The sequence below is a fragment of the Oryzias latipes genome, chromosome 24, assembly GCF_053564925.1.
Source record: "Oryzias latipes strain Hd-rR chromosome 24, Olatipes_Hd-rR_3.1".
Classification (NCBI taxonomy): Eukaryota; Metazoa; Chordata; class Actinopteri; order Beloniformes; family Adrianichthyidae; genus Oryzias; species Oryzias latipes.
In genome coordinates, this window is record NC_136260.1 from 20,911,497 (window position 1) to 20,934,331 (window position 22,835).

Here is a 22,835-nt window from a genome sequence, read left to right on the forward strand (position 1 = left end):
AATAAAAAATGTTCAACTGATTTTGTTTTATTTTGTAACAGTGATAATGAATTAAAAAGCACCACAATAATCATTATACATGACTAAAATGTATTATGAAATAACATTTTTTTCTTCCTCCTTTTTTTCAGTTTCTGTTAGCGGCAGTCTTGGCGCTAAAGCTTCTATCTGGACAATGTAGTTAAATCTCACACATTCCGTCGGTGTCCAAGCCCAGAGTAGCCTACACTTCCCAGCATCCTTTACGGCTGTTACGGTCTAACGTTTTCTTGCACAGACGCGGCTGGTTTAAGTTGCTAAAACTGAAGGATGGGCAGGGATGTACTCATTAATTTCTTTCTCTAGCAAAATTGCAGCGTTTTTCTGTGTTATATTTAAATTGTTGACGTCGTGATTTATTTTATACATTTTTAAAACTTGGAGTTTTATCGCAAGCGTAATTTATTTGGCCAACTTTCTACTAGCTAGCTAGCTAACGTCTTTGCTGGCACTTGTTGCAGGAAGGATTTATCATCAAAACAATGCTCCGGGCTGGGATTTATTGGGATGAATGCGGTTTTGCTTTGTAGTTTAGAGTCTTTCGCTGGCGGTTAAACGTGAATATGACAAATGTACGATGTATCCACGGAACGCCACACACAATAATCCCATACACAAAAGTTGACATTCACAAACGCTGTAGAAGTTAACGGTTGGCGTTTGTATGAGTCCTGGTCGCGGAGTTTGATCGGCCCTGGAAACTATGGAAACGTCGAGCGAGTCGGAGTCATTCGGCAGGAGCAGAGGACTCCGGTCGCGAGGGCGCAGAAGCGGCCGGGACCGGGAGAGGAGCAGCGGGAGCGGGACTGGGAGCGATGTCCGGGCTGCAGACATGATCAGCCAGAAGATCAGCAGCCTGGCGAACACCCTGCAGGTACGTTTGTGTTTGCGTCGTGATGGAAACATTTGCAGGCAGGGAGCAGCCTTACCTACTGTCAGATGGGCTCAGCCATGTCTGTTGTGATTTACGATCACGGAGATCATCGTTTGACAGGACACCAGCCGAAACTTGACCAAAGTGGACCGGATGCTGGGTCAGTACCGGGAGCACACGGATGACCAGGCTGAGGCCATGGCGCTGGTGAGACTCCAGTTTGTAAAACAGGTTTAAAGTGATTGTATTTCAGCCTAAATACATATGCATGATTTTACTCCTATTAAAAGATTGTTGACACAAGTTCAAGCGTCTTCAAAATGCACAAACGTAACCCTTCGATCGATGCCTATTGATTCAAATATGCTGCAAACTGATCTAAAATTACATTATTTAGCAAAAAAAACACATAAATGATTTCTTTTTAAATTCATACAGAAACTGATCTGCTATCATGTTATCACAAGAACAACTAGACCAAGTCCCGAGTGACACCCCTGATGCATCATTCTGTAACCATGGAGACGTCCCGGTCCCCTCATCTGGTCACTCATGAAACGACCACAGGATCACTGACCTGCAGCCGCCTGCGCAGCTGCAGCCAGCCCCACCCTCTCCTCAAACGACCTCAACACAATCTCTGCCTGAGTTAGAACACGATTAAAAGTAATCAGTTATAAATTGATCCGTTCTCCTGGTTTTGACATTATCTCTGACAAACTGCTTTGTTTTGCTGGAAAAAAAAAGTCAATTCCTTTTTATCTCGTTATATCACAGCACAGCGTTTGCTTGTTAAAACATGATAGTAGATGTCGTTATTCCAAGAAAACGGGCAAAAAAACCAAACCAAAGTACGGTAGTGCTCAGTCCGTCCGTAAACTCAAGAGGTTAAATGACTTACAATCAGCTTTCAATTATATTTGTTTTTGCAGTTTTAGATCATTGTTCTCCAACACAGAAATATGATAATAGCCTGTTTTTTTTAGTAACTTTACTGCCAGAACATGCAAAATTACAAAAAATTTAAATACTAGTAACATACAGTAGCATGTCTTGAGATTGGTCTTATAACGGAGCATTATGGCCACCATAAAAGAAAAAAAATATCTAAGAGAGTAAAGTTGTGATTGTATTAGAAAACGGGCAAAAAGTGGGAGAATAAAGTCATTATTTTACAAGAGAAAAGCCATGTTTTTTCTAAAATAAAGTTGGTTGTGTGAGCCTCCATCCGCATCATTAAATCCACCCATTTCTGGCAATAACGCTTCAGTTTAGGGTATCTATATACCATCGTGGATTTGGACCTCTGCAACTACTTTTACTCCGTGTGGTTCAAAAAGCTTCTACAAATTCTTTTAAAATAAGACAGTGATGACTCGCTAAAAGACTTTCTTCTTTCTCTTTCGGCTTTTCCCATCAGGGGTCGCCACAGCGAATCATCCTTTTCCACCTCACTCTATCATGGACATCTTCTACCCTAACATTAGCCAACTTCATGTCCTCTGTTAAGACATCCATGTATCTCCTCTTTGGCCGTCCTCTTGCCCTCCTGCCAGGCAGCTCCATCTCCAACATCCTTCTACCAATATATCCACTATCCCTCCTCTGAACATGTCCAAACCATCTCAGTCTGGCTTCTCTGACTTTGTCGCTAACACAGGCAACATGAGCCGTCCCTCTGATGTACTCGTTCCTTATCCTGTCTAACCTGGTCACTCCTAAGGAGAACCTCAACATCTTCATCTCCGCTACCTCCATCTCAGCCTCTTGTCTCTGTCTCACTGCTACCGTCTCTAACCCATAGAGCAGAGCTGGTCTCACCACTGTCTTGTACACCTTTCCTTTGAGTCTTGCTGGCACTCTTCTGTCACACAACACTCCTGACACTTTCCTCCAACCGCTCCAACCTGCCTGCACTCGCCTCTTCACCTCTTTTCCACAATCCCCATCACACTGAACTGTTGACCCCAAGTACTTAAACTCCTGCACCTTCTTCACCTCAGTCCCCTGTAACCTAACGCTTCTACCTTGATCCCTCTCGTTCAGACACATGTATTCTGTCTTACTACGACTGACCTTCATACCTCTTCTTTCCAGAGCAAACCTCCACCTCTCTAGCTGTTCCTCCACCTGCTCTCTACTCTCACTGCAAATTACAATGTCATCCGCAAACATCATTGTCCAGGGAGATTCCTGTCTTACCTCGTCTGTCAGCCTGTCCATCAGCATAGCAAACAAAAAAGGACTCAAAGCTGATCCTTGGTGTAGTCCCACCTCCACCTTGAACTCCTCTGTCTGACCTACAGCACATCTCACCACCGTCATACTTCTCTCATACATGTCCTGAACTACTCTGACATACTTTTCTGCCACTCCAGACGACCTCATACAGTACCACAGCTCCTCCCTCGGCACCCTGTCATACGCCTTCTCTAAATCTACGAACACACAATGCAGCTCCTTCTGACCTTCTCTGTACTTTTCCATCAACATTCTCAAAGCAAAAATGGCATCAGTGGTGCTCTTACGGGGCATGAAACCATACTGCTGCTCACAAATCTCCACCTTCTTCCTAAGCCTGGCTTCCACTACTCTTTCCCACAGCTTCATTGTGTGGCTCATCAACTTTATTCCTCTATAGTTGCTGCAGTTCTGCGTGTCACCCTTGTTCTTAAAGATTGGGACCAGAACGCTTCTCCTCCATTCCTCAGGCATCTTCTCACTCTCTAAAATCCTATTGAACAACCTTGTTAGAAATTCCACTGCTGTCTCTCCTAGGCACTTCCATACCTCCACAGGTACGTCATCAGGACCAACGGCCTTTCCGCTCTTCATCCTTTTCAGAGCCTTCCTAACCTCATCCTTTCCAATCTCTGCTACTTCCTGCTCCACAACAACCACATCTTCCTCCCTTCTTTCCCTGTCATTTTCCTCGTTCATCAGCTCCTCAAAATACTCCTTCCATCTTTTCTGTACACTCTCTTGGGTTGTTAGCACCTTTCCATCTCTGTCCTTAATCACCCTTATCTGTTGCACGTCCTTCCCATCTCTGTCTCTCTGTCTGGCTAGCCTGTACAAGTCCTTCTCTCCTTCCTTTGTGTCTAACCTGTCATATAGCTCATCGTAAGCTTTCTGTTTGGCCTTTGCCACCTCTCTCTTCACTTTACGCTGCGCTTCCTTGTACTCCTGTCTACCTTCCTCAGTCCTTTCTACATCCCACTTCCTTTTAGCCAACCTCTTCCTCTGGACGCATTCCTGTACTTCCTCATTCCACCACCAAGTCTCTTTACCGTCTTTCCTCTTTCCAGATGACACACCTAGCACCTTCCTACCTGTTTCCCTGATAATCTCTGCTGTAGTTTCCCAGTCCTCTGGAAGCTCATCCTGACCACCCAGGACCTGCCTCAACTTCTGCCTAAATTCCTCACAAGTTTCTTCATTCTGTAGCTTCCACCACTTGGTCTTCTTTTCTGTTTTCCCTCTCTTCTTCTTCCTGACCTCCAGAGTCATCTTACACACCACCATGCGGTGCTGTCTGGCTACACTCTCTCCTACCACCACTTTGCAGTCATTAACCTCTCTCAAATGACCTCGTCTACATAGGATGTAGTCCACCTGAGTACTCCTACCTCCACTTCTGTATGTCACTCTATGTTCCTCTCTCTTCTGGAAGTAAGTGTTGACTACAGCCATTTCCATCCTCTTCGCAAAGTCCACCACCATCTGTCCCTCCAGATTCCTTTCCTTCACACCAAACCTGCCCATCACCTCCTCATCACCTCTGTTGCCCTCACCAACATGCCCATTAAAGTCTGCTCCAATAACAACTCTCTCTCCTCTGGGAAAACTCTCTATGACCTCATCCAACTCACTCCAGAATCTCTCCTTCACTTCTAACTCACAGCCAACCTGTGGCGCATACCCACTGACTACATTCACCATCACCCCTTCAATTTCTAACTTTAGGCTCATCATCCTGTCTGAGACTCTTTTCACCTCTAGAACACTGTTTACAAACTCCCCCTTCAGAATCACTCCTACCCCGTTTCTCTTCCTATCAACACCATGATAGAACAGTTTGTATCCTCCTCCAATACTACGTGCCTTGCTGCCCTTCCACCTTGTCTCCTGCACACACAGTACATCTACCTTCCTTCTCTCCATCATGTCTGCCAGCTCTCTGCCTTTCCCTGTCATTGTGCCAACGTTAAGAGTCCCTATTCTCAAACCTATGTTCCTGCCTTTTCCCTTCTCTCTCTGGCCACGGACCCTTCTGCCTCCCCTCTTTCTTCCACCAACAGTAGTCAAATTTCCACCGACACCCTGTAGGTTAACAGCATCGGTGGCGGTCGTTGTTAACCCGGGCCTCGACCGATCCGGTATGTCTAAAGTGTTGTGGATGATTCGCATGGTTATTTTGGCAATTTTTTACGCCGGATGCCCTTCCTGACGCAACCCTCTCTATTTATCCGGGCTTGGGACCGGCACAGAAGTTACTGGCTTGCAACCCCTGTGGCTAGATTACTCGCTAAAAGACTTTATATTTCCTTATTTGTGAAACCTATTGCTGAAGTAACTGCTCCACGGATCTCATACTGAAATATGATATTGGTTCTTCTTTTTGTTGATTTTTATATTTTTCTTAGTAAACAATATTTGGAAGTTTATGACGTAAATATCCAAAATTCTCAACTTATAACTTATGAAATAATAACTTCATGATTGTAAAATATTGACTTTTTCCTTTCCACCTAATCGTGTGAGTTTATTCTAAAATTTAATTTTACAACTTTATTCTTGTAAATATTTCACTTTATTCTCATAAATGTATTTATGTATTTAAATAGTGGCCCTAATATTCTGTCGTACATCCGAGCAAAAAAAAAAAACTATCTCCAAATGTAGATTGGGGCAATGTGAGCGCATACATTCAGGAATGAAACAGAAAATCTATTCCAGTTTTTGGAAGAAATGGCCATTTTCTGCTGAAGAACTGTTCTTGCAGTTGTGAGAATGATTGGAGGGTCTGACAACAGAACACATGATGTACAGCAATCGATTAAAACTCAATGAGACCTGCAATGGGTATGGTACGAGCGAGAGCCCCCAGTACCTCCAAGACACGTCTCAAAGTGTTGGTAGGATCCATGGGTTATCGGTCTTGACCTCTTTCATGGCACGCAGACTCATGAATGGGAGAGTAGGCAGCGGTAGACCAGACAGAAAGTTGTGTTTTGCTTTGCTTTTGCGTCATGCTTTACATGCCTGTTTTTTCTAAAGCGTGTTCTCCCATCAGCTCAGAGAGAACCTGGAGGACTCCATCAGTCAGTGGCAGACAAAGAGGCTGAGCAGAGTCAATGGGGTTCGCAGTCCGTCCGCTTCTACCCTGCAAACCAGCGATCTGGAAGTTCACTCAGAATCTGGTAGAGGAAATATTGGATTGAATTAAAACAAAATGCACAAGATTTCCTAAAAACTGTTTTTTTTTTTTAGAAGGACAGAGATTTTACCCAACATCCCCGCTGAGAGACAACAGACACCATCCAGGAAGGAGGAGGAGATCTCTGTCTGCTAACGTTCGCTTTAAGGATTCTGCTGTGCCCACAGAGGATGTAAGGAGCAGCGTGTAGTTTTAACAGACGGCCACAAGAGGGCACACTGAGTCAGCATCATTAAGACATCACCTTTTAGTGATGACGAGCTAGAATTCTTGTCATTTCAGAGAAATTAATTTAATTTCAGTGGCTTTTTAAATGTATTTAAGGAAGAAAAAATACAACTTTTTAAAATAAATGAGGAGTATAAATTCATTTGTTGGTTTTAAGTGTTTCATCCTGTAAGAGGGATTTTGTGACTGTCTCACATAGATTCATGCATTTCACCAGTCCCTGCGAGACCTGTGCTCGGATCATCAGAGACTGTCTGATGACCTGGATAGAGAGATTCTCAGGAGGAACAGGTATTTGACGTGATACGTTTTGCCCTGCATCAATCTTACTCTTGTGTTTTATTTAGGTAGAATTCCTGACATAAATGGTTCTCTAAAATTTTACAGAAAACAGCACTCAGCTATTGTAGTTGTCTTTTTACTTAAATCAAATAAAAAGCATAACTGTATTAAGCTTGTTTTTCTTTTACGCATGAAGCAGATACTGACATGCGTCAAAGTCATTCTGCTCATTTGGAGTTTTTGGGGGGCCTGTGCAGGTCAGCGTGGGACAGAACTCTGCTGCTTTTCATGAGAGGTTCACTCTTAGGTTCTGTTTGAGTTGTGCAGATTAACGCTTGCCTGTCATCGCTTTAAATCTCAGTGATCAAGATGCAATTAAAGAAATGTAACCAGAACCCTGCAGAGATGTCTCTGCAAAGCGCAGATCTCAACTCTCAGAGCGGATTAGAAGTTGACATTTTGAAGATATTAAAAACCTCTCATCCTTTGTTCTGCTGACCAGAGCAAATTGATCCACCGCAGTTTTTCAGCATCTGAAGCCGAATCGTTCTCTCTTTTTTTTTTCTTTCTTAGTGGCATCAAATTACGGATCCACATTGGGATCGATGATCTCTTGAAATGAACATATTTCTGAAAGCTCTGCTGTGTAAACACATACAGACGGTCGGATTTGTCTTCTTTGTTTCGCAGGGCGGATATTGACACTCGGCGGGCAATGGAGAGCCTCTCAGAGCACATGACAGCCTCCCAAAGACAAGACTCAGTGAGTTGTGGCTCCATATTTCACTGCCAACACGTCAAATGTGCTTTCTTGTCCCATAAATGTTGGAAAAAACATGGAGAAAGCTTGACTTTAGTAACTGTTAATCAGATGGAATCCTTAAAGACCCACATCTGCTCCCGATCCACAACAATTTGAACAAATAAATACCAGAAATGAGATTTTTAGCCTCTTTTTTTATTACTATCTTCCGAAAAAGGCTGCAATATCCATTGGAGTGAATCTTTCTTTTCCTCCTAGGATTAGCTTTAGCTCCTTACTTCACCTTCAGCTCCATGACAGATATTCTACTTTAGGTGACATGTTTCATATTTTTTATCTGGTTCTGTGTGTGGACACGACAAGATAAAGGTATCACCTGCCCTTCACAGCTGCATGTGCCGCTTCCTGATTAGACAGACTCTGTGCGTTGGAAACTTCGCTAACCGCTCACACACAGGAGATTTTTTTCCTATCTTCCGTGCCTTCATTTCCTGTCGTCTCATTTATCACTTCCCGACGTCCGTCCCACGTGCCACAGAGGTTTGGCGTGACCCGAGGCGTCCTCGTTCTTCTCATCTGCAGGTGCCGTGCCGCGTGGACCGCCGCCTGCAGGAGCTTGAGAGGGAAATGCTGCGCGGCGAGCAGGAGAAGGTGGAGAACGAGAGAAGGCCGGAGCAGCGTGTGGCCGCGGCCGACGAGCTGCAGGAGGTACAGCGCTTCTGTGCATCACACAAACACGCACTCTTGTACAGTGGTGGACAAAATTATTCAGAAGTTTAAGATCCACGGGACAGTAGCCAACCTCCCTAGATGTGGCCGGAAGAGGAAAATTGATGACAAATTGAGGAGACGGATAGTTGGAACTGAATCCAAAGAGCCCAGAACAACCTCCAAAGACATTAAAGGTGAACTCCTAGATCATGGTACATCAGTGTCAGATCGCACCATTTGTCGTTGTTTGAGCCAGAGTGGACTTCATGGGAGACGGCCAAGGAGGACACCACTGTTGAAAGGAAATCATCAAAAAGTCAGACTGGAATTTGCAAAAATGCATGTTGACAAACCACAAAGCTTCTGGGAAAATGTCCTTTGGACAGATGAGACAAAACTGGAGCTTTTTGGTTAGGCACATCAGCTCTGTGTTGGTAGACTCAAAAATGAAGCATCCAACCAAAGAACACTGTCCCTACTGTGAAACATGGAGGAGGCTCAGTTCTGTTTTGGGGCTGCTTTGCTGCATCTGCCACAGGGTGTCTTGAAGTTGTGCAAGGTAAAATGAAATCTCAAGATCATCAAGGCATTCTGGATAGAAATGTGCTGCCTAGTGTCAGAAAGCTTGGTCTCAGTCGCAGGTCATGGGTCTTCCAACAGGACAACCATCCAAAACACACAGCCAAACACCCCCAAGAATGGCTAAGATAAAAGCGTTGGACTATTCTGAAGTGGCCTTCTATGAGCCCAGATCTGAATCCCATTGAACATCTGTGGAAGAAGCTGAAACATGCCATTTGGAGAAGACACCCGTCAAACCTGAGACAACTGGAGTAGTTTGCTCATGAGGAGGGGGCCAAAATCCCTGTGGACAGGTGCAGAAGGCTCATTGACAAATACAGAAACCGTTTCATTGCAGTTATTGCCTCAAAAGGTTGGGCAACAAAATATGAAGTTATGGGTCCCATCCTTTTTGTCCAGGCTTATTTCATTAGTTTATTTTCTTTAAATAATTCTGTTAATCAACAAATCAAAAGTAATGGCTGATTTTGATTATTTAATTTTCCATAAATTTTAATTTATTGTTACTTTTGAACATTTCAAGTCATTTCAGTGAGCATTGTGGACTTTCTTTCTTTTCACTGAGGGGTACCAACAATTTTGTCCACCACTGTACTTTTATCTACCAGAAGCCTGAAGCAAGGACCTATAGGTGTCTTTATATCGCGTAGATTGAGTCTGAGAGATGTGGGCAGCTTTGTTTATCAGGAGCATCGCATTAAAAGCTCCAAAACCCAGTTAGAAGTTTGAATCTCTAATGTGCCACGGACGGGTTATGCATATGCAAATGAGCCGACGTTCGGCGTCGCCTCAGCATGCACGCCATGAATGTATGGTATTTCACTGCAATCCCCATTTCTTTGGGTGTTAAACTTCGTCAATCACTTCTAATGGTTATACACTGCAATGTTTTGCTCTTCAGGAAGCTTTTCTCGTCTGACGCAGACATTGACATCTCTGGTTAATGTGCTTCTAGTCATTTATTTGTCCTCATATGCATTTTTTCATATGGAGAAAATACTGCTGGGATAAGAATCCCAGCAGTGCTTTTGCTCCTTGTGATAAATCCGTTGTGCTACAGCGCTGAATGCTGATCGGTCACTCTTGAGTGCTTTTACAGATTGTTGGCATTTATTAGTTAATAATCCTCCATTTTTCATGTTGCGGGATGCGTTTCTTCCACAGGAGGATTAAACAGGAAGGATAACTGTGTTTCTGGAAGATTACTGAATTGTTTCTTTGAAACTTTTCCATCTTCACCTGATGAAGACGCAGCAACAAGAATTTGTTTGATGAGAAATTTTCTGCATAATTAGACCGTGATTCCTATAACTTGTTTATTCCTCGACACGTCGTCAAATACTTGAACTCCTAATTTCAACCCCACCAAAAAAAAAAACTTGCTACATTTTAGTCAAAGTACTTGGGTTGATTTTCCCACCAGAGCATAACGACGGTTTAAAACCTTTTTTAAGTATTCCCACTGCACAGAATGCATGTTTGTCTCATAATCTGTGTTATTTCTGATGAATGGAACTTTTCCATGAAAGTTTGAGAATTTCATATCAGATTCTGTGTTGGTGTTTAGCATTCTTGCTATCTTTTAAGTACTTTATCCATGTGATGTTAGTGTCTGGACTGTTTGATCATTTCCGTTTTTTTCTGATGTCTGTATTTTATCTGTCAGGGCAGCTGCATTTTAAAAGGCAAAAAGCGTTTTGTTTCTATACAGAAGGTAAAGAAGTTTGAAAGGTCTAAGGCTGGATACAACCTCAGTGGCTCCTCCCAAACACCCGGCCCGATGAAATTGGTATTTTTGCTCTTTTAACATGTTCTTGTGGCATTTTGCTGATGGTGGAGGACATGTATAAAGGAAATTAAGCTTAAAATTGCATTTCTGAGTATTACCTTTTATTCAAATCATTGTAAATCAGGATCAGACACAAAAGATTGTATTTGTGGTGTGGAAAATAAACCGGGCGTCCTGCTCCGCTCCATTCTGATGCATCCACCTGCACTGCAGACAAACAGATCCGTGAACGCCTTTGTTTTCCTCGTCTGAGCTGGAATCTGGATCAGAACTGTACAACTGGAGAGCTCCAATAATGTTCACTATTTTTGTTGCACCGCTAATGTTAGGTTAGTGGTGTGAGGGGCTGTAATAGTTCCCAGGAACTGGGAGGAGAAAGGGGGCGGGGTTCCTTCATGCCAACTGTCCCGCCCAGAACTCAGAGGTGATGTTTTTTGATTTTGCAAAAAAAGAAAGAAAGAAAAAAAGAAAACTGCATAATGACTGAGAACACTTTGAAAATAGAAAAAAAGATGATGGAAGTGGGTCTTTAAAGTCGAGGTAACACTGCTGGGGGGGTGGCTGAGCCGTTTGCCCAACCAGAAAGGGTAAATAAAAGGCGAGAGGACAGGAAGGGAAAAATCATCTTTTATTTCTGCTAAAGAGCAGGCAATGAAGAAGAGCAGAGGGTACATTTCCTCTCCACCTATGAGCGCCTTGTGATGTGAATCAAAGAGATAATGAGTCACTTGGGTAGATTGCATTGCCAGCAGCGGGTAATTCATCACCCCGGCGTGCTCCAAACCAAAGGGATTGGGTGGGATATGAGCTGGTCCAAAAACCTGCCACCATGCCAGTTTTTGTTTCAGGAAAGTAAGGTGGGATTCATTCAATAAAGCCGTGTTTGATTCTTTTTTATCATGCCTTTGTGCGTTTATCCGCTTGTGACTTCTTTTTTTCTTTTTAAGGCTTTAGGAAGACGCAAAGTACAGTCGCGTGAAGACGAGGCGACGGCCGCCAGGCTGCTTGGAGCAGAGCGGGAAAAATCCAGGGTGAACTTTGTTTGCAGTAGTGCCCACTAGCTTTTTCATGCAGGTGTTTTACATAACATGGGATCATTACAAAATAGGGGTGTAACGATTCATGAATGTATTGACGCATTGATTTCTATTCACACAGTCCAGCCAGATCCATCTGTCTGAGGCAAGTTGTTACTTGAAACGACCTACGGCTTCATAAAATCGTTTCAAAATCAAACAAATTGGTTATATTAATATTGGGAATATGACATTTTAATGGCTATTGTCGCTTGGATGTTTTGTCAGTTGGATTGGATAAGCACACGGCGAGGATCGTCACGTCTGGATGAAACAAAGGCTCGCCACATTCCTTATTTAGCGTGTTGATGGGGTAGATGGCAGGTTTATTTATCTTAACATAAAGATGTCAAATGAAACTCGATTTACTCTGCCTGTATGTGACGTCATGACCAAACGCCAGCGGACACGTGATGACGGGTGGACCGGCGTTAAGCATTCAAAGAGGTTTACTGTGATATGCACAGCTAGGAAACGGGTTTCCCTGCAGAATGAGATGCTTACTGAAATGCCAGAAGGTTAAAGGTTAAGTCAAATAAAGATAGGGTAGGATATTTAACATAAAATATAACTATGCATCAGTAAATGACTGAACCTTGAAACAAATCAGCTGCTCTGCAAATTCAGCTGAGAAAAGACTTAAGATTTTACAAAGAGGTTGCCCGCTGTTATGAATTTCTGCCTAAAGTTGACCTGGATCGATTCGAAAGCGGTAAATGGGATCGAATCGGATCGTTCAAAATGACCTCAAATCGGCTGAACTGTATCCGCAACTTGTAATTGTGATTTTCGTTGTTGAAATGAATCATTACACCCCGATTACAAACCATTTTAGCATAAGAGGAGCTCACGTTTCCTTAAAACATTCAAAACCGATTCTTTTTCTAAACATTGTAGACGTTTCTTTGGGCTCAATGTTCTTCTCCTCCTAGTTGGAGCAGGAGTTGGAGAAAATCCGGAATTTGCTCCAGCAGTCAGAGGACAGAAGGGAGTCCCTAATGAAACAGGTTGGTTTGTCTGACTGTGTTGATCCACAGTGGTATTTGGAAGACCAAATCTCCATGCAGCCTTAGACAGTCTGTTTTGTGTCCGCCTCAACCAGGTGGAGGACATGCACAGTGAGCTGCTGAAGAGAAGGACAGAGAGGGCTGAAGCTGCCAGGCCGCCATTGGAAACCCCCCCACTCTGCACCCAGCCGCACATCAGCCGCTCTGAGCAGGACGTGGGAAAAGGTGAACCTGTAGGGTCCAGCATGAAGGAAAAGAAATGGATAAATGACAGAGTTCCGCTGTGTAACAACACAAACGGATGGTCTCCCTGGGTTAAGGAGATCTCCAGACAATGCAGATGTGATGCCAACCGCTGAATCAAAACAGGAGAGTGGGTGGTGGAAACGCAAAACAGCAGAGCATGGGAGGCTTGATGAAGCGCCGCTGAGAGTAAACACAGCGACAAGATGATTTAGGTGTGGGAGAAGGGGCAGAGAATTGATTTGAAAACTGGGAAAAAGCTCAACTTCTGTTACAGAGAAATATTAAAAAACAATTTCTTCATTTGTAATTCACTCGGTTTGAGTTATTTCTTTTGTAGAAAGCACTAATTTGAAGATCTTAATGTTGAAAAAAGGGAAGTGGAGTTTTATTTAGTGGTGTTCACGGCACAAACCTATCACCGATGATGAATGGAGAAGGCTCTCATGAGGAAATGGAATTGTAAATGTTAGAAATGAAAACATTTTACACTTTCATTAAGAGGTCCGGGATGTATTTAGGTTTTTTTGTTACATTTCTGTTTCAAAAGGTTTTGAAAAAATAAATGGAAACTCTCCTTTATGAATGAATGAATGAATTATTTTGTAGCCTGTTTTTTACGTTAAATTTCACTCACAAGTTAACTATTGAATTGTGCAATATTTTTTATTTTTTATGTTTAGATGTTGTAAATCCACATTTACAGAGCAGTTATCACAATGCTTCTCCTGTTCTTCTGAGTTAATCCAGGTTCACGTGCGCTCTGCTTTTCTCGTCTGTGATCGCAGCGATAAATGAAAACGGGATTACAGTTTGCTTTTTCTGCACTCCTGTCGTCCCGTAGGTCGCGCAGACTTGGAGAAAGAGCTGCTAGAGCTGCGAGCTCAAGTGCAAAGGGCGTCCGTCCTCGATGAGGTCGAGGAACTGAAGAGGGCCCTGGACTGTAAGGAGAAGGAGAGGCTCCAGCTCAGCTTACAGGTGAAGGTGTGTATTGGAGAAAGCGTTCGGAGGGGTCATTTCATGCCGTTTGAAGAGTCCTTCAGTGTCTCCAGTCTATCTTTTTAGAGTTTGTGGCAGAAAACTCAAGAACTCTCAGCTGAAGAGGAAATGATTACAAAGCGAGCGACCCTCTTACTTTACCAGTTCCAGCTCCTCTCCAACCACCAGGTGGCTTTTTCCAAACTGTCACCACTTAACCTCCCGCCTCTTTAGATCGGTGAAGATCAGATGTCAGGAAGTCATCAATAATCCTCTGCAAAAGCGGTGTGACGTCCTGCCCCCTTTTCTGGAAGGAGGCAGACCAAAGCTCTCATGCGGAGCCGTTGTAAAGCGTCGGTGGCAGTGGCTTCAGCGAGCACGGGCTCATCCCTCTGATCACGCCGCTTCCTTTCACTGGGAATGTGTTTCAACGCCCACGCAGGATCATTGCAGAGAAAACGCCAAAGAGACTAAGCTAGTTTCTCATGCATCACCCGCAGCATCTCTGGTTTTGAGACCAGAAAAAAGCAACACAGTGCAGAAATATTTGAAAAGCATTTTCTGTGTATTGAAGGTTTTTAGTGACAGAATAATTAGCATCAACTAACTCGTGTAAATACCCATTTTGGCGCCAGGATGAGTTCATTTTGATTTATTGTCTTTCAGTTAATCCAAAGAGGCTCCTTCCTAAAAATCTTCTTCTGAGCATCTTTCTAGATTATCTGTTGTTAGCAGGCATGTAAACAAACTCTCCTTTCCTGCCTTATATTTTAGCTCTTATAGATTTTTTCTCTCCCTGAATCACAATTATAATTGTGTTTTTCTACCTGGAGCGCTGGCACTTACTTTCTTTTTTCTGCTCTGAAGGAATTGTCGTCTGACTTCGCAAGGCAGGAGGAGCAGCAGCGGAGAATGCTGGAGACGCTCCGAGACCTGCAGGTAAACTGGAAAATCCCAGCCTGAAGTTTGCCGCTTAGGCCACGATTCTTACGGAACCAGAATGCCGAGTTCACTTTTCATTTTTTTAAAGATAACCGAAGAAAAGGTTTGAATGTCAGACAGGGCGAAAAAGGGTTCATTCTTGTGTTCTTTCAACCCTGCAGAGTCGAGGACTAACAGAGAAGAGGGAAATGGAGGCGTTACTGCTGGAGAGCACGAAGAGCAGAGACGATCTGAAGACCAGGGCTCAACAGGCTGTGGGGCAGTGGAGGGCAAAGTGCAGGAGGCTGCAGAGGGAGGTGGAGGAGGTGAGTGCTCACACTCAGCCGTTTGGAAAAGATGCCACCAACACTTAGCAAAAAAATTGTTTGATCGTTGAAAATAATAAACTAATGGAAAAGATTTCCAGCCAAATCAAATGTGTTAATAAAATAACACTTTTTTGTTGGGAGAGCTAAATGCAAATATGTTGGTACAACATGATGAACAAGAAGCCGTCCGACTAGATAAATATCCATGTAACACACCAAAGAACGACCTGATTCCATCGTCTTGGGTCATCTCAACGGGAATTCCAAAGGTAGGAGTTTGAAAGGTGTACCTCTTCAAATAATACACTTCAGTAAACTGTGTTGCCCTGGCAACAGCAAGTTCAGTTTAGAAAAAGAATAGCACTGTCATGGCTGCCAGACACAATAGGCTGGAGCAGAGCTCAACTAAGTTAGGTAAGGTCGAGTGTGACGGCACCAAATGAAGTCAATTCAGTCGCCATCTTTTCATTATACGGTGCGGCCTTGTTGGAGCCAGAAATCCTCAGTAAGCTGTGATTGGTCCAAGTTGGGCTGGGTCAACGTTTCTTTTGCAACCGCTCTCGCCAATCACAAATGAGCTAGTTGGAAGTCCACACCCCTTCCATTTGAAACCAGGCCTGGGTGAATGTCTGACAATCAGAGGTTTCAAATGTTGGATGTTGGAGGCCAGCAGCCACCACCTGCCTTTATTGAGGCATGTGCATTTATAACTTGAGTAACTTGCACTACAGAAGAGGATTAGAAAGAACGTGTTAACAAACGGCAGCAGGTTCTTCTGACCAATAGAATGACTGAGTAACAGCTGTTTGTTTCTCTATATAAGTCTATGGGGTTTTGGCTTCTTGGAACCAGTGGTTACTTCCTGTTCAGACGTGACGGGGGAGGAGTCACTCAGTCCAGTTCCCTTAAAGAGTCAATGTGAACAAGTCAAAACAACAACATATAGGCAGTGTGATGTCACTTCTATGAAGAACCTACTAATTTGTGATGCAAAGTACAGCCACACAACCAAAGGTCACAACCCCAATGGTAAACAGGGCAACAGTCAAAACCAACACAACCTTTTACAACCCCAACACAGAAACACATTTGAAACAGAACAAAACATTATTACCCACAATGCAAATGGGCAAGGCTTCTGCCACCTAATATGTCCATCCAAAACCCATCTTCAGAACCTGCTCGACCCCTTCCAGGGTGATGGGGTTGCTGGAGCCGACCCAGATGGGTGAAGTATACTGAACAAAACGCCAGTCTGTTTCAGGGCCACACACTCACAAACAATGTAGAAACACAAATTAACCCATGACGGCTGCTTATTATCTGTGAGAGGAGGCCGAAGTGGCGAGAACATGCAAACTCCACACAGAAGAGACCCAGCCGGGATTTGAACCAGGACCTTCTTGCTGTGAAGCCAGAGTGCTAACCACTGTACCATATGCCCGCAATCTAAACATATTACTATTAAGTTCAGTTGGCAAAAGGTCTTTCAGTAAATGGTTTTGTTGGTAGATGACTTAAATGTGAAACCACAAAATTACAAAATAAAGAAAGTTAAGTGTTGTATGTTAGATTTAGGCTAACAAACATCCAGTTGGCTTTTTTTTGAGTAAATCCTCAGATGATATTTGATGATTCTCTTCTTGTGTCATCTCAAAGAGTCGTTAGGACTTTGTCTCTGGCATTTTTCTGTTTGCTTGACTGCAGGGGTTGATCTCCCAGTGATCTCCGTTTCATTCCGGTGGAGCCTCTTCCAAACCTTCATTTAACTCTCCGGCTTCTTGGAACAGACCGACTCCCACCTGCCGCATGCTACGTGACAGGAATGAATTACAAACTCGCCCCCCTACGCTCTTAATGAATTATGGGAAGGAATCAAGTGCTCAATTAAATGATTAGCTGCCGAGCTGCAGCAAAGTCTTTGCAAATTCCAGGCAAAGCCAAAGCATTAGAAGCAATCTGCCTTGAACAGACCTAAGCATTGTCTCTTATCAGAAAGCTGAGTGTTAGCATTTTCCTATCAGCTAAGAGCTAATGCTGCATATGTTTCTCTTCCTCCGTCTCTCCATCACACTCCTCCACTCGTCATTATTGTTCGAGCTCCTTTGTGTACATTATCTTTCTCCTTCTCCTCATTTGCTATTCTCCATTTTCCCTTTTCCTCTTCAACTCCCTGCTTCCCTTTTTTTTTTTTGTTCCATCCACCAGGCAGCAAAGCAGAAGGAAAGCTCGCACGCTCAGCTGAAGTCCCTGAGCCAGCAGAGTGAGTCAGCCTGCAGGGAGCTCACTGAAGTCCTCGGCCGTTTGGCCCAGCGGGATGAGGAGCTCCACCGCAGGGAGGTGGAGCTGATGGAGGCTCGCCAGCGACTTTTGACACTAGAACAGGAAAACCGTGAGGTGTGTGGGGAAGAAAGATGCCGTTTCTCGGCAGGGCAGCGTATAAATACAACGCTTTCCATACAGAAGCCAACACCAGTACTCCGGATTTGATACCGGCTCCTGAATGAGAGCTTTTTAATTACAGTGTTAATCGCAGGAGTTGCGTTCTAAAAATAACCCGCGATTTGCGAATCCCCAGAAGTACCGGTAGTCATATTTACTTCTTACAAAAATTACAGATGTTTTACAGTTCTAAAACCCCTCACTTCATACACGTTTCTCAGACAGACACGAACATTTTCACACTTTTCTCTTTTTCAGATAAAAGATCATTAAGTATTATAGAATGAAAAGATAGTTCAGCTAGAAAATTGGGTCAAAATCAATCAGGAAACCTTTTCAAAACTCTGCCGCTCGGGTTCTTACAAGGACAAAAACAGTAGACCGCATCCGTCCAGCTCCACAGTCTTTACAGTGGCTGCCTGTCTGCCACTCTCTGGTCATCATCATAAGTATCTATAAAAATTATGTAAGTATACCTAAAATTTTAGCTTTTAACATTAACAAAAGAAAAAAGCAATATGAATCCACTTTCAACAAATATTACATTTATTTTCCAACACAGAAACCCTTTTATAGTCTAAAACAGAAAAGAAGCTTAAAGTGCCTGAAATAAAAAAATCCGTCATTCCTTTCTTTAAACTAGAAACATATTGACCAACTGAACCATTTGATGCTGAGAAAAACAATTCAATCAATAAATAATATTAAATGTAAATTGATCTGAAAAATTAACACAGCAGCACCAATATATTTAACGCTTTTAGTCTGAAGGAATAAAACATTGTGCTGATTTATTTTCTAAATGATCGATTGTTTATTTCTAATGTCATCAACAGCTGTTTTCCTGTATTACCTGCTGTCTTTATGTCAAATACTGACACCAACTAAGCGACAGGCAGACAAAGAAAACATTGATGGAAAATAAAGACACGTCATCAAAATGTCTACAATAGTTATAATAATAATAATAATAAAGAAGCTGCAGGGACGACAGTTCACAGTTTTAGGCTGTTTCAAACTCTGTCATATAACAGATTATAGGAAACCAACAGTGGCGCAGATTTTTTCCAAGTACTGAGTCGCCGCCACCGCAGCCCCCCTTTTGCGCCCCGAGCAATTGCCCGTATTATTTTTGCCTAAAACTGCTACTACTGCGGCGCGCCCCCCTATTTGAGAAGCACTGCTTTAAGCGGACTTTAAATCCAGTTCTTTTTGACTTTCTTAACATTTCTATTGTGTTAATACATGAAATGTGCTACACAAATAATCGTACCTTTTGTAAAAATGGCGAGCTGTATTTCGTACAGGACATTTGGGAGATAGGAGTTTGATTGACAGTTGTCTACAGCCAATCCGGATGCAGAAGACAATGCGCTGGGAAGAAAAAATTCATGCAACATTGCACACAAAAATCGGTGTGACCCGTGAGGTACGCAACCCGAGAGCGATGTTCTGATTTTAATGCATCATCTTAGAAACATTAGTCTCTGGCGGAAACTCTTTTCACTGGCTTACCCCTCAAATCAACGCACAGAAAACAAGCACAACAGGGGGGAAATGTGATCCACACATCAGTGCACACAGTTTTCATAAAGTTCAAGCGGAACTAAACAACTTGGTGAATGTGAGACTCTGCAGCCGAGCATCACCCGAATCAAGCTTGCTGCCTTCACAAGCCCACTGACAGGGACTAAACGCTTCTGCTGGGTTCAGAATTTGGTGTTAAATTAAAAGGATTTGATACTTAATATTTATACTTAAGTGTTTAACTCAAAGTTATAAAATGTTCATTATTTGGTGCAGCAACTCTCTAGATCTAAGTCATGTGATTCACAGATTAATTTTGCTGTTTTATGGTTATAATATTTTTTTAAACGTAATAATGAACGTCCTGACACTAGGTGAAGGAGGCCTCTGCTGCCCTGGAACAGGAAGTGCATCAACAAGCTGCCATCCAGTCAAGACTAAAGGAGGAGAACCAGACGTTAGAAGAACGGGTCGAAACACAAAGCCGTCGTTCTCAGAGGGCCCAAGATGTGCAGGCGGAGCTTCAGGCCTCCTTGAAGCAGGCGACGGCCGCCAACATGCAGCTATCACTGCGGCTGGCGGAGGAGGAGAGCGCGGTGAAGGAGCTGAAGAGGAGTAACGCTGAACTGGAAGCCAAACTGACGGCGCTGCGGGTGGAGCGGGCCGCGCTGGGCCAGCAGCTGCAGCTGGAGAGGGAAGTCCACCAGAAGGAGCTGGACAGCGTGAAGGCCACAGCAGAAGACAGCGTCATGAAGAAAGAGCGGCAAGCGCACGAGGCGCTCAAACTCTGTCGCCAGGAGCGGGACGAAGTGAAGGAGCAGCTGAGAGGAGTTCAGGTAAGCCCTTTCTTTCATCTGTGCTACTATGGAGCCACCTTCTAGAAGAACACGCAGTGGCTTACCGATTTACCCAAAGGTCTGGAAGCCGTCTTCCTTCAAGAAGGGATCTGTCCTGTAATTAAGAGAGATTTCTTCTCCTAATATGTCAGCATTAGTGGCTGTTAAGCTCTTATTACCTTCAGACAGACGGAGCCGTGTCAACTAAGCCTCAGAACTGGACTCGTAATTTCTTTGTCCAATGATGAAGAGACAGCATTTCACTGAGATTGGACTCAAAGACCCATTCTGATGAAATTCCCATTTTTGTTTTTTTTAGCATGTTCTTGTAGCATTTATGTGATGGATGACACATATAAAGAAAATTCAGCTTAAATTGCATTTCCCATCATTTCTTCATTCAAATCTTACATCATGATAGAATGGTTTATCAAGGTTTTGGCTTAATAAAGAGATTTCTGATCAAAATAAAAATAAAAACAATCTACCAATTTTTGTAGAAAATAATAAAATATTTCTTCAAAATGTGTTTTTTTTTAATATCTGAACTACTCATGCTGTGATTGTAATTTGTTTTAGAGGTAATTAAACAATTTATTAAGAAAAATGACCCTCCCTTCTTCCTAAATTCTGTTTGCTGAAGCATTGACATTATTTTTAATGTCACGCTTTCTTTTTTCTTTTTTTTGTTAGATCACTTCCTGTGTTCAAAGCCTTAAGAGAGCCTCAGCTTTTGCTCACCTTTACATTTAAGCTCCCATCAGTTTCACACTTTGATTGACATTTAGAGTGTCATCTCAGGGGGGGGGGTGGGAATTTGCCTCGGCCACTACACACACACACTTTCGTACTCACACATCATTAAGAAAAAGTTAGGGATTTGCTTCTTTACAGCACAAAAGCCCAACAGATGATTGCGGAGGCTTTAAGGCCGTGTTCTGCATCAGTGTAGGAAGGTAGAGTCTCCTGGTGGGAAAGTTTAACTATCATTTTTCAGACTTTTGAAGTCTCATCATGATTATTTTGGAGATGAGCCCTCTTGCCTACTTTCAATATCGCCCATGATAAACCCCCGTGGGCACTGGCTCTCCTAAGGGGCATTGTCCTGCTGGATATGGTGGAGGTTAGCCCATTAGCTGTGCTGAATGGCATTAATATCTGACATCGCTCATTGTAATGGCATCATTTCCAAGTGTTGAAAGGACAAGGGCGTTCGCAGGAAAGGTTTTTAACTCCAAGCCTCAGGGAACGCCAGATGTCCCAAAAAAGCTCACCCAATATTCACACCGTACAGCCAGAAGCCCTGTATTACATTTGTAAAACAGTGGACTGTCAGAAACGGCTAAAAATGGTTCTAATTTGCTGGATTTCTGCTCCACTTTGTCCCTGCCTTACTCCTCATTCTGGTTGAGCTTTTTCTCCTGCAACTCCTTTTGTTTGGACACTTTTTTATTTCTGGGGCTTTAAAATGAGCGGCGGATCCTTGTTCTTTCCATTTTACAAGGTTCTGATGACGGTAAGTTTAGACCAACACTATTAAATTCCCACTGGAATCATCTTATGATCTACTTCCCAAACATTCCCATCCGTCTTTTAGTTATTATCATTAATATTATTATTATGACGTTTTAGCCAAAATCAGAAACCCTGACCGTTGGTGTGGAGCAACCCCACCCCCCTTTCCCCTCCCCACTGCTCTCCCGTTAGCTTACAGCCCCTCAAAACTCCAACCTAACATTAGACGCACATGAAATTTATTTGTCTGCAAGTGGTCGCATAAAGTTTTTGTTTTTCAAGCAACATTTTTTCCTCTGCTCCTGATGAACAAAAATGTGGATAGGGAAACACTCTGAAATGCAATCTTAAGGTTAATTTTCTTTATAAATGTTCTTCATCATCGGAAAAATGTCACAAGAGCATGTCACAAACAGCAAAAGCACCATTTTCCTTGAATTGGTGGGAAAGCTGCTGTCTAAACTCTTGCATAAATGGACTTTAAGAAGTTTAATTCTCACATAAGGAACAACTCCACAGCCTGTTCATTCTAATTGCTTGTTTTACTTTTTTTTAATGTATCTTTTTTATAATCAGCTAAATGGAAAGCGGATTTAATCAGATTCTCTGAATATTTCCAGGTAGAATATAAAGAAAACTGTCAAGTTTAGCTTCAGATAAAGGCCTCCAGTGTTTAAGGCCTGGATGGTTTGCGTGTTCCGGTGGCTCTGAACACGCGTGTACTGTATCAGGCAGATGCAGCATCGGATAAGGAACTGCGCGAAGCTCTGCAGATCAAGTTGGACAGGATGAAGGATGAGTGTGATAAACTGGCAGCACAGCTGAGCACAGAAGAAGAGAGCCGTTCCCTTCTCCAGAGAAAATACCAGCTTCTCAAGCAGCAACTGGAAGACAGAGTGAGTCCAGATTCCCCTCCATGAATGTTAATGCACCATTAATGTACCTTCCATTTCAAAAAGCTTCTGTCTTATGTTTTTTCTTTTACTTTTTGTGTATTTACCACATAAACTGAATGCCTTTTTAGGCGCTGATATCTGGCCTTGATTGGAGTGGTTCTGAAGGTCAAGTGGTTCCAGTTTAGTGTTATTTATAAAAGACTTTTTATCGATGTGTCTTTAAGTGTTTTACAAAAGCTGAGGAAGTATTGACCCCAAAGCGCACCCTGTCAGACCCCTGATAAGTTGTTTCAGGTTCTTTCAGGGGAGCCACGTATTGATCGGAAATTGGTTAAGTGCAGAAAACAGGCTCTTATT

At 43.0% G+C, this 22,835-nt stretch overlaps 1 protein-coding gene across 8 annotated transcripts in view; it reads left to right on the forward strand.

Annotated features, from left to right (window-relative positions):
* The first annotated feature begins 212 nt into the window (after positions 1-212).
* cep128 (centrosomal protein 128) overlaps positions 213-22,835 on the forward strand; it is a 38,034-nt gene continuing 15,411 nt past the window's right edge. For 3 of the 8 annotated variants that reach the window (XM_020714502.3, XM_004083536.5, XM_078943151.1), the window contains exons 1-16: positions 213-913; positions 1,034-1,120; positions 6,210-6,336; positions 6,407-6,525; positions 6,781-6,872; positions 7,554-7,626; positions 8,209-8,334; positions 11,656-11,739; positions 12,717-12,791; positions 12,887-13,016; positions 13,879-14,018; positions 14,880-14,951; positions 15,116-15,259; positions 17,471-17,659; positions 19,606-20,067; positions 22,314-22,478. In XM_020714502.3, the coding sequence (XP_020570161.2) occupies positions 743-913; positions 1,034-1,120; positions 6,210-6,336; positions 6,407-6,525; positions 6,781-6,872; positions 7,554-7,626; positions 8,209-8,334; positions 11,656-11,739; positions 12,717-12,791; positions 12,887-13,016; positions 13,879-14,018; positions 14,880-14,951; positions 15,116-15,259; positions 17,471-17,659; positions 19,606-20,067; positions 22,314-22,478 (2,256 nt within the window). In that variant the 5' untranslated portion in view covers positions 213-742. The remainder of the gene's footprint in view (positions 914-1,033; positions 1,121-6,209; positions 6,337-6,406; positions 6,526-6,780; positions 6,873-7,553; positions 7,627-8,208; positions 8,335-11,655; positions 11,740-12,716; positions 12,792-12,886; positions 13,017-13,878; positions 14,019-14,879; positions 14,952-15,115; positions 15,260-17,470; positions 17,660-19,605; positions 20,068-22,313; positions 22,479-22,835) is intronic. The other 5 variants (XM_011491480.4, XM_078943149.1, XM_011491481.4 and 2 more) reach the window with 4 other exon arrangements.